The sequence below is a fragment of the Streptopelia decaocto genome, assembly GCF_964273445.1.
Source record: "Streptopelia decaocto genome assembly, chromosome: 4".
NCBI classification, from domain to species: Eukaryota; Metazoa; Chordata; class Aves; order Columbiformes; family Columbidae; genus Streptopelia; species Streptopelia decaocto.
This window is the reverse complement of record NC_138658.1, coordinates 34585763-34597926: the sequence shown is the minus strand read 5'-3', so window position 1 is coordinate 34597926 and position 12164 is coordinate 34585763. Positions and strand designations below refer to the sequence as shown.

General features: G+C 41.0%; 2 protein-coding genes across 2 annotated transcripts in view; one reads left to right on the top strand and one right to left on the bottom strand.

Moving 5' to 3' along the window:
- Positions 1-10332, bottom strand: part of ETFDH (electron transfer flavoprotein dehydrogenase) — a 22670-nt gene extending 12338 nt beyond the window's left edge. The window contains exons 1-9 of the mRNA XM_082052130.1: positions 10206-10332; positions 8226-8372; positions 7163-7392; positions 6598-6679; positions 6217-6335; positions 5827-5904; positions 4992-5138; positions 3118-3258; positions 1001-1144 (exon numbers count right to left, since the gene is read on the bottom strand). Of these exons, the coding sequence (XP_081908256.1) occupies positions 1001-1144; positions 3118-3258; positions 4992-5138; positions 5827-5904; positions 6217-6335; positions 6598-6679; positions 7163-7392; positions 8226-8372; positions 10206-10239 (1122 nt within the window). The 5' untranslated portion in view covers positions 10240-10332. The remainder of the gene's footprint in view (positions 1-1000; positions 1145-3117; positions 3259-4991; positions 5139-5826; positions 5905-6216; positions 6336-6597; positions 6680-7162; positions 7393-8225; positions 8373-10205) is intronic.
- On the top strand, positions 10212-12164 carry LOC309439485 (renal cancer differentiation gene 1 protein). Its single transcript, XM_082052132.1, has 2 exons — positions 10212-10873; positions 10973-12164. Exons 1-2 carry the CDS (start codon positions 10238-10240, stop codon positions 11126-11128), a joined length of 792 nt encoding a protein of 263 aa, XP_081908258.1. The 5' UTR covers positions 10212-10237; the 3' UTR covers positions 11129-12164.

Here is a 12164-nt window from a genome sequence, read left to right as displayed (position 1 = left end):
CCCAACTCCACAAGACTGTGACCAAGAGTTATGCTGCTGCTGTAATTCTACTTCTATTGCAAAACCTGCACAAAACCACATCTCTAGCAAAGAAGAGTTTCGAACTGGAAAGACAGAGAAAGTCAGAGAGCAGAGTGGAATGGGCTTCACACGGGCTGTGGATCATGGACACTCAGGCCAGTTGTATAATAAGTTACAAACTGAAAGCAGCATCTAGAAGATGGATCTGGGAGTCCAGGACACTCAGCCATGTCCTGTGTTTTGAGATTTCCACACGAGAAGCTAACAAGTTGAAAGGTCTTTACCTACTAAATATAAATTTTGGACTATTTCTCCTGCAAGTTGTTCCAACCCTTCCAAGGGACTTCAAGTCTTGATGAACACATTTTTAAAATTTCACCTTTTAGACTCCTTAAGGGAGCTAAACGAACAAGGTATTTAATCTCCCAAGAAAGCAGAAATTCAAAGTTGTGTATGAAAGATACCAAATTTATCTGTCCTTGAGGAGGTCAAGACTTTTAGCTGCCAAGCTACATAACAATTTCAGCACCATCACTGACTTTAGGGTCAGGTATTGGAAAGAAGCTCCCTCTCCTAGGACAAACAAATAATTTGAAAAATATGGCCCCCTCCCCTAACCCCACAAAAACAAGAGAAGAATGGTGATACCCTCTCTTCCCCAGGGTTCCAGGCACAACAAAGAATTATCTGTAACTGCTTTGCTGCTGAACACATTTGATTGCAAAATAAACTCTACTTCATATTTCATTTAGAAAGTAAAGTGACTATGCTAGAAGATTTTTAGTATGACCAGCCTAAATCTAGCAAATCTCAGCAGCCATTATCCAGCAACATAACAAGGCTTCTCCGTCCAGTAAAACTTTTGGTCTTGTCCATCTTTGTTATAGTTCATTTGTTTCTCAACAGCATGCAACCTGAATCTATAGCACTAAGAACATGGTTATAGAGAACATAAAGTAAGATTTCACAAAAAAGTCACCTGGAAACCACCTTCATTCAATGCTCTGGCCCCATAGGCAATCCTTGTTCCACCCTCCAAAGTAGGCTGCACGCTAGGATGGTGCTTCCATCTCTGAAACTCTCTAAATGGATTCAAATAGGGATTTTGATAATCTAAACCAACCTTAAAGAAAAAAAAAAGTGCAACATTAATTAATACATTAAAGTATGAAATTTCAATAACAGTTTGAAAAGAAAACAATCATGTATTACCACATCAGCTCTTTAAATCTATTTGATACTAAATCAACCTCAGGATCTTTTTACTTGAAGAAACTACTGCCAGAAATACATTCTATTAACAGTATAATAGAAGAAAATCTGATAATTTGCTGCTAAGAGACTGCTCTCTGCTCTATCTGAAACCTGAAGCATGGAAAATATTTATTTGCATTGTAACCACCTTCCACCTGTCTTTGAAATAAAGTAGTGACATTAAATTACGCATGGTTTAATGGGCAAGATAAGTGAGAAAACTTGTTTCTAATTTGTGTTTCAAAACCTCTTAGCCCTAGAAAAGCTGGAAGACAGGGTAAACAATTATTTCTAGATAGTTATGTCCTTGTGTTCACATATTTTAATCAGTTCTTCACAACATTTAGCAAAGCCAATTTTCATTTCCAATTAGGTGAGCCACTGTAATAAAGCACAGGGGAGCAATGATGAAAGCAGGAAGTGGGGGAAAACGACTCTGTGAACCAGCTGGATGCCTAGGATTCTTATGCATTTGAGATTTGCTCCAATATATATTCTGCATTTCCCATCGCTAATATACTTTTAAAAGAACTTATGTTGCCAAATTTTCTTTTTTGACAAAGGGATTATTTTTGGTTCCTGTAAGCTTTGTTTGAGACAAATAACAAAATACATCAGGAGTCAGCAACAAACAGTACCTTGATTTCTCTGTCAGCTCACTGCTTTTAGAGCACTGCTTGCATCTACTTTCCTTGCTAGATAAAATTAATGAAAAATTTTCAAAACAAGTGCAAGATAATCCTACTACAAGAATCAGCTCAGACTGACATAGATGTAAAGTTCAAAGACCAAAAAGTGCTTCAATGTTCACACAAAAGTTGCTTTTCTCATATCTGAACTGGAGATAATACAAACATTACTGATTACCATTCTCTGTAAGATTCAAAGCTCTCTACCCTTCCAAAAAAAAAAAAAAACAAAACACCCCAAAACCACAGCAAAAACTCAAATAGAATTTAATTGTCTACAGTCCATACTTATTAATTCCAATATTGGATATCTGCATAGGACAAGTATGCATACCTGAGAAAAGCTAACAAGTTTTTCTCGTAGTTTCTCACAAAATGGTTAGACAAAAATGCAGCTTTAGCCCCCACACACTCTGGAATCCTTCTGAAATCTAGGACACCAACGCATCACCTCAACCCCGTGCTGCTAGAAGTCCAGATCATGTCCCTGACTCTTACAATGTCTGCGTGTAAAGCACACGCACAAGATAAATAGTGCATGCTTCATTTAGGACTGCAGGCGCTAGAAAAACATTTCCTACATTGCTCCCTGCATCATTGGCCGCAATAACAACACAGTCTCTCTAGTGATCTCAGTGCTTCTGATAAAGAAGTAAGAAGGAAGAAGCTGCCTGTCCCATGCAGAAAGACAGCTGCAAAACAGGACAAGTGGAACAGGGATGAAGAATGATAAGAACAAACTGAGGGTCTCATATGCTTCTCTCATAGAGTGCATATACACCCAAGTTTGATGGATGAATGAGGAAACTGAATTGTATAAAGTGGACGTGATTTTAGATTTTTCCTAACTTGCAAAAATTTTGTTTTGATTAACCATATGCTTTTGGCTTTACCAAGATTTTTTTGGTTTGCAAAATGTGTATTTGTAAGTTTTCCATTTTGTTTTTAATAAAAGGCACTGGATTAAAGACAAATCCATATGACAAATTAACCTTCCCCAATATGGGAATAAGTGCATTTAAGATTGAGAAAGTACTAAATTTGGTCTGTTGCTATTCTTGTGTTTTCATTTTGACATTAAAACAGAGAGAAGAAATTGCATAAAAATGAAGACTAAACAACAAAGCAGCATGGAAAAAACAGTTTCACTTACCACAAATCCAAGAGCAACTAAAGGTTCACTCTCATTTAAGTGATAAAGGAAGGAACCTCCATATGTATGTCTGTCTAAAGGCCAGCCCACAGTATGTTCCACTCTTCCTGGTTTCCATTTCTTTTCATCAATAATCCATAACTGAAATTAAGATAATGAAAAATTACTTTCTATTGCAAAGTAACGGCCTTTCAATAATGTAATAAAAGACAAACACCCACTAAAATATAGAAGTAATTTACTGTTATGACCAATGTATAAACTCACACAGCAAAATACCAGCTAGTAAGTACAAATACCTGTTTTGGATTACTGTTCAAGAATTACCTAATACGTTTCTTTCTTGAAATGTTGTGCATAAGAAAACATGACTGAGGCTCCAGCACTATACCCAAAGTTTTCATTAGGCCATAAGACCTTTTACCTTAGTGACTCTGACAGATAGCTCTGTGAAAGAATGCAATGCTTACATTGACTTTTTTTTAAAAACTTCATTTTTTCTTATGAATCACTGCAATTCCTTCACAAGTTTTTCAAGATCAGGCTTAACAATATGTCTGAGTTGATCCAAATATTTACTGTCAAACAGGTTATCCTCTCTCCTACACATCTCTAGGACTCATCTGACCCATGGTGACCTCACAAAAGCATCTTCATGTTTCCTCTGGCAAGTCAATTTTCTGCTCATTTCACCAAACATTTCTTCACCACGAAGTTATGTGTCAGGTGCAGTCTAATGAGAGAGGCGAGTTGAGGCCCATTAGATCCGTTCAGGCATGGAGGTCACATCTACATTAATGGTCCAGCTTAGATGAAGAAGCATGTTGTTGAGCAGGACTCCTGATTCCTCCCACTTACTGAGCTTTGGTTCACGTCGTGCAGCAGCCATGGAACTGGATTCCTTTTATGTGAAACTAAACTGTAAGACAGGCTCCAGAAGCTGATCTAAAGCATTCCAGTCACGAAAGGGCACTCAGTCCATGGGACTAGACCAAAGCTAGTCCAAAGTAAAAATAACCCTGAAATGTGCATAGTATGGATATCAGCTCATCAGCACCAACTATTTCACTCCACAGATCCATTCGTATTGGACTGTACTATTTGCTAAAACACAGTCTCATGTGGAAGCAAAGGAACTCTACAGCAAAACCCTGCTTTAATGACAACTTAGGTATTAGAAACTGTAACTAAGACTATGTTATACGTAGGAATATTTACAGAGTGGTTATTCTCTGCATAAGTGTGTAAACTAATTATTTAACAAATATTTTGTAGGTGGAAGCATGTGCTTAAAGTAATAAATAAATAATACGTTTTAGTCAAACTCTGAACATATTTGAAATAATACAGCTCTTTTTTAAGAGTGATATTTCCCGAGCATAAAATATTTCAAAAAGGAAACCTGATCCTTACCCCAATTTTAGAAGACTAGTGAAGGGTATTTTGGGGAAAAAAAGGTCATCCAGAAGGTGCTCCAGAGAGCATGAGTCACCATCTGGAACATTCCTTTTCTCTCTCTAATGAATACACAGAAAACCCATAGAAATCCTTTCCTCTACTCTGTAGGTAATACCCCCCCCCCCCCCAAATCAGGCAACATTAATTGAAATCAAATTAAACAGTAACAGAGTGGATTCACAGGTACCTCTAGTTATAACACAGATATAAGAGAAGAATAAGCTGAAACAAGACAGTCACGACATTTAGGGAGCATATTTTATGCTATTCTGAAACTTATCAGAGATTCTGAAGCCTGAAAGCGTAACTCAAAATCCATCATTCTAATGTCTTATGCAAATTAGCTTCAAAGCAAATAGGAACTACTTACAATTTCAAAGTATTTTTCTTAATTGTTAAAATTATGCAGTTGATACCTCTTTCAATCCAATGCCATAGCTCTGAGGTTGACATTTCTCCCTTAGATTGTATTTTTTGTACAGCTGTTTGGCTAGATGACCATGACAACCTTCAGCAAAGACTGTGACTTTAGCATGGAGTTCCAAGCCTCTTTCAAAGGTGGCCTGCAAAAGCAGAGCATTTCATCAGTGGTTAGATCTGTGCCACACCAATTATCTGTAGCCAGATAATTCAGTGTGAAAGTTGTTCTGAGTTACTGTGAGGTGGGCACAGGTATTGCACAAGTACTGGTTACTGCAGATTCCAGATTCCACTAAAAATCAGCCACAGTCTGACACTTAGGGCAGGGAATCACCTTCTGGAAACAGCAATGTGATGAAGCAGCAAAAAGCCATAAAGATTCAGTGTGCACCTTGCCCCAACAAGGTAGACAAACTGTCAACAAATGTGACTGCAGTTGTAAATCAGCCAGAAACATACTCACATGTTGCTAGTTACCTTCTGGACAGCAGCTTTACATTTCACCTTTGCAACTTTTTTCTTTTTTCTAGGAGTTCCTGGGATCTTTTCCTTTGTTTCCTGATTTCATATATGCCAAAGCACCCTTACAATAAATATTTCCTTCAAACAAACCTTTCTGTGAAGGCGCTTTCTACTAGTCTCAGTTGTTTATGATGTTCTGTGACCAGAGCTTTCACAGATAATCCATCCATTTTATAAACAGAGAGGGAAGACAGGTACTGAATTTTATACTTTTTCTTAGGCTGCAGCAAGACTCCTGATGGCAGTAGAAGCAGATATATCAAAATTTCCATAATTAGACCCTTAGTTATGGGGAAGATAGCTACTTACTTTAGGTGCTCCATCCTTTTGAATGCCTACATCATTAGTTGCTATCCCTTTCACACTACCATCTTCATGAAAAAGAACCTTTGGAAATATTTAAACAAACAAAAAACATTTTAATGATATGTCATTTTAATCCATTCATAAAAAGTTTTAGTGCAGAACTTCCAGGCACTACATCTTTAATGGTCAAACTTGAAGATTATGTATTTATTAACATACTGTATAATCCAATTACACTTTGCTGGATCTGGGCCAGGGAATTTTGGTACTGAAACAGTTTTCACAATATACTTCTTTTAAGAGTAACGTTGTGAATGTACAAATAAATAGGGAGTGGGGTGAAGGGGGTGCCAAAAGACATTTTTCATACATACACAGTGATGTCATTATTACCTCAGCTGCTGCATAACCTGGATAAACTTCAACACCCAAAGCTTCTGCTTGTTCACCGAGCCAGCTCACAAGGTGGCCCAGACGTACTATGTAATTTCCATGATTAACCATCGGAAGTCCTAGGCAAAAAAGACACACACATATAGAACGCTAAACAAAATAACAAAAGTTGTATACATCAGATGTCATATCTTCTACAACTACTATCTTTGCAGTAATCTCATGCGTTATTACAGCCATCATCTACAGAGACCCTATCACTGGAAGCTGTTACATTCTACATACACTTCCTGTACAACATTGATTCAAATAAATTGTTTCATTCATGCAAAAATTGATAAAGATACTGAGAAATATGACTATCACCTCACCAAACTTTACCTGGAAGAATTGGCACTGGAATTCTAGAATTCTTTGTTAAAATTCCAAACTTGTCTTCAGTTACAGGAGTCTTAAGTGGAGCCTACATAAAAAAGAAAATAGAAAGTTGTGTTTTTCTAGCCAACCAAACAAAACAACAAAAAAATAAAATAAAAAACAAACAATTGAAACAGCAGTCAATTAAAGACAGAACATAAAGTACCTTACGAGGCAGTCATCAGACAAGAATTAACACAACTATTGAGGTAAAAAAACTGGAATGGGGCCTTGCAAATCACTTCTATAGTCAGGATGCACCAGACATATTGTGTATGTGCAGTAAGGCTACTATATAACAGAGTAAAGGCCACAGTGCAACTGTGTAGTCATAACAGTTTAGCATTGTTAAACTAGAGGAAACAGACTAAAAAGAAGGTAGAGGGTTTTTTGTTTTGTTAAATCAACATATTTTAAAATGGTATTAAGTAGCAATGGTATCAAGGTACCAAATCATAACAGAATGAGTCAGACATGGAGTTCATTACAAGCTAGCAATTAATTGCATTGTTTGCATGCTCATACATACCCCCCGCTCCTTCCAGTCTGGAAAGAGTTCTTCTAAGGCCCTTGGCTCAAGACAAGCACCAGACAGCGTATGTGCACCAATCTGAGAAGCCTTTTCCACCAGACAAACACGTATTTCTTTGTTATGCTCAGCGGCTAACTGTTTGAGCCGAATAGCTGCAGAGAGACCCGCAGGGCCTGCTCCAACAATGACAACATCAGCTTCCTCTGCAAATCTTTCCATGTTTACCCCTTTAATAGAAAAAAAGAAAACAAGATAAACTGATCTCCAGTTTCCCAGCTTCTCTCTCACTAAACTTTGCTCTGTGATACTGGCTACTGGGTATCCCAGAAGTATTATTTTGCATAAAAGGAGGCTAAATATTCTACTCTATCACCACGTCAGTATTTGGAAGAGCGCAGAAAGATATTAGCATCCCAATCTAAAATTAGCTCTTTTTAAGTTATAAGAAGATATATGATAAAAAACATACTCAATCTCTATGCACTGTAAGTATTATCTTAGAATATTAAACTTAACAGCCCAGTTGGCTACCTGTATCAAAGACATTCTGTGAAACTCTAGGTAAGGGAGAAAGAAAAAAGACCCTTAGAACATATGACTTTATTTTAGTTTATCAATCAGTGCCTTTTCTGGAACTGAAGCCACTAAAATTGCTGAATGTAGAGACTGGAATGCCCAGAGATATAGATTAATCTTATTTTCTCACAAACTCTCATGGTAAGAACAACTGAAAAAATCCAACAGATACATACCTGACATAATTAAATTGTGTTGTGAGAGTAACTAAAGAAAAAGCTGCTTATATATTTTATTTAAATAACTAGAATCAAGTTTAATCTGATCCCATTTTATAGCACTAAAGACACTCATTGTGAGACAGCAACCACAAAATTTGATTTGGAATATTAGTACTGTATTTAAGAGTACAGAATTTCTGTAAAAAGAAAAAAAAAACCACAACAGCAACACATTTCAGTGTCTTTAAAACTGAGTAATAATAATAATAATAATAATAATAATAATAATCAAACTTTTAAAGAACGCATTTTTTTTTGTTTACCTTCCCATCGTTTGTCTTTGTCCCGAGGATGAATTGTATAATGTGTAGTTATGCGAGGCACAGAGGCAGTAGATGCACATCTTGTGATATGCAGTGCTGGAAGGCAGTCCCTCTTTATCAGCTTTAGAGCATGAAAGCACTGACGTGCTGCAAAAACAAGAAACGGATTTGTAAAATAAGAAATTTTCCAAAATTTTGACTTTTAAGAGACAAAAGTGGCAAAACAACTATGACAGCTTTCCCCCGCAAAGGCTACCAGGTGATGTGAAGATGAGGAACCAAAACCACAGATTTTTACATTTTCAAGTTAGAAATGCACAGTATAATCTTACATCAGCAGGAAAAGAAAAAAAAAAAAAAGAGCAAAGGTGTTCCCTTTCAAGTATTCTTCACGTAATACCACTCAATACACCAGCCAGCTATTTCTGACAGCTGATGTAGGACAACATGTGTGTACACAGGTGAAACACATTTTAAGCTCCTGTTTCATTTTGGACTTCAAAATATTTACTTCAGACTTCATTAAAAGTGACCAAACAACTGTAGAGATGCAAGTTCATATCTTCTGACATCTCAGCACATGTAGAGACACACAGTTTGGGCTACTGACACTACACAGTTCACCTAAAGTAAATGTGGTCTACAATAAAAGCTCAGACTTAAGCCCAAGTACACTTTAGCCAAAGCTAGGAACAGTAGATACAGTTAATCTTTACCTTTGCTGCAGATTCATTAATTGTTGAAGAATAAATTATAATTCTTTTTTAAGCAAACAGAGCAAATGAAAGTTTTAAATGAGCAAAATAGAACTAGTTATATAATAGTTAAAAGGTCTGTGAAGCAACGCACCTTTGACAGGTATTTTTCCCTCCTTCAAGGATTCCCTATCTCTAAATTTCAGGGGTGAAGTATTTTATTTAAAGTAGAGTAATTCTGCAGAATCACATAAGTAAAACCACCAACATCCTATGACTGAAATGTTTTGCTGAGAATGGCGATTGGCAAGGCCAGCACAACATCCTCCATTATAACTCTGCACAGTGACAGTCAGGATATGGGTCCCTATATGCAAGGTAGTAAGTATCAATGTTGGTTTCATAACAGCAATTTTGTGCTGTACCAAGATAACATCAAAGCTATTATCATAGCTTCTCATGACTCTTAATTATCTTTCACCTGCAACCAGGCAGAATGTGAGAACAAGCTATGTATTTTATAAGCATGACAAGTATACCTATACATATATATTAAAACATGACACCTTAATTTTTGAGATATTTTTTTATTTGAGGAGAACTGATGGTATTATGGACTACTTAGTATAGTTTTAAATGTTCACTGTTTCACATACAGATGAAAAAAAGTGAGGTTCAGATCAGAATACATCTGATGACTGTGAAGGTAGATCCAAACCCGGAACAGCCAGATTCTTCGCAGAGAATGGACTGAACTTGCGTTACCGGCTACTGAGAGCTCTCAGCCTTGGTAATGTGGAGGAGTTTACAAGAAATCACTACGTAGTCATTTTACTAAGCAGTAACTTCACTGTTGTAGAGCATATTTGCTCTACAATTATTTCGTCAGTGAGGGCACACGTTCAGTCGCTTTATTTTATTCTCTAAACCAGGTAACACCTAGTGTCACTACCCATAAAATTAGTTTTTATGCACCCCGTTACAGACAGACCAGCACACGAACACCCGCAGTCCCGCACCGCTCTGCCCTCCCTGTAGCGGGACAGGGGCCGCGGTAACCACGGCCACGCCACCGCCGACACCGGCCCCCAGAGGCCCCCGTCCGCAGGACCCTCCGCCGCCGGCCCAGCGGCCGTCCCGCCGTCCGGACACCCGGGCGCCCGCGCCGCGACCTTTGCTCTCCTTCCGCGCCGCGCCAGCCGCGCCCCGCCCCGCGGAGCGGCGGCCGCCCCAGCCCCGTCACCCGGGGACGGTCAGGCGGCCCCAGAGCGAGCGGGCGCGTTACCTCGGCTGGAGGACGGGCAGCGACAGAACGACATGGCGGCAGCCGCGACCCCCTCGGCGCTCTCCGCTCCCCGCGACCGCCCTGCGCACGCCCCCCCGACGGCGCTCGGCCACGCCGCGCCTGCGCACTCTGCTGCCGGCGGGAGAGTGCCGGTCCCGCCCGTCCCACCAGCAGGACTACAGCTCCCAGAGCTCCCGGCGGCAAGACCAGTCCCAGCTTCTCTCCCCGGACAACGGCTGAGCCGGTACGAACCGAGTGGCTCGTCTACTATTCAAAGGGAGTCGCCGCGAGGAAGCAGAGAGGTGGGCCGGGCCCCTGCGGGGCAGCGCTGCAGGCGGGACCGCAGCCCGGCTGATGCCGCGACTACAACTCCCGGCGTGCAGCGCGGCGCCCGCGGCCCTCACTCCTCGCTGGAGGGCGGTGACGTACCGGTGCATGCCGGGACGCGGGGGGCGGGGCGGGTGGGTACGGGTACGGGTGGGCGGGGCCGCAGAGCAGAGCGGGACATGGCCGAGGCGGGGCCGCCGCCGCCCGCGGCTGTGCCTGGGGGCTCGCCCGGCGCCGGGCCCCGGAAGACCCGCCGTGGAAGCGAAGGGTCGCGGCCGCCGGAGCTACAGGCTGGTGACACGCGGGAGCTGCTGGAGGAGGTGGAGATGCAGATCGGCGACGTGAGTGTCGGCGTGGCGGGCGGGCGGGGTCCCCTCACCGAGGGCGCCTGGGGGGCTGGCGGGCGTCGGCGACCGCCAACCTCTGTGTTGTTCCTCCAGGCCGCCTTCTCGCTGGCGAAGGTCCTGGAGGCGACGTCGGCCGTGTCGGCCCAGGTGGAGGAACTCGCCACCAAGTGCTCAGAGAACGCCCGGTTCCTCAGAACATGGCGGGACCTGCTGCGGGAGGGGTACGAGTCCCTGAAGCCCAGCGGCTGAGCCGGACACGCCGCGCTGCTCGCTCCTGTCGGACCGGGGCGCGGGCTTTTCTTCCCAAACACCCTTTCTGGAGAGTTCACGTGGGTTTTTGTTTTCCTTCAGCAGCTCCCCGTGAGCCCAGAGTTCCTTCAGAAATACTTGATGACTCGTATGGATGTTGTGTGGAAGTCACCGAGCAACATGACTTTGTTTAGGGAATCATGTGTGACTTTTAGGCTCTTCTGTTACATGTTAGTATGTGTGGAATGTCCAGAACTCATTACTGGTGAGGAAGTGGTGTCCTAGGAGGTGTTGTCAGCCCTCCTTTTCAAGAGCTGTCACCTGTGGAAACCCAGCCAACTCCAGAGAAACTTGCTGAACTAACTTCAGTTTTTCTCTATGCACACTTTTTCTTCGTATTGAGGACTGGATAATATGGCAAGTTGTGCCTTATTTACAAGGTTTAGATAAGCCCCATATCTCAAACCTTACTATTCTTCGCAGTATTGCAGTATATTTCTATAAAGCTACAGATTTTTTGCGAGGTATTTGATTACTGTAAACAGTTTCACACTGTCTTTTGTTGTAATGAAGTGCCTTATGATGGACTGTGTATCTCTGCATGGTAGAAGTTTGACAGTGTTGTTTACTGATAGGATGGATTATTTTGAACTGTGAGTAAAAACTTCCATCAGTTAGAAGAAAAACCTGTGAAATGTATTTTCCATTTTCTCAGGAGGCACATTAGAGCTTTTCCAGTATTTGGTCCTGTTTTATATCTTTGCCTTAAACAGTTACTAGTTAGTTAGTCTAGAAGTTGCTGGTAACAGAACCAAGATCGCTAATTGTAATAAATAGCTGTACTGAAATTCCTGTACCTTTACCAGAGCACTGTGAAAAAACGTAATGCTGAAATGCAACGGTAGGCTGCAGGAGAATGTGGTTGTACCATGATTTATTAGTCAGCCTTATTTTTACTAGTTGAAGGACCTTTTAAAAAACAAGCTGTAGTTTTCTTATCAAAACAATAAAGGTGTTACAAAAAAATCTGAAATAA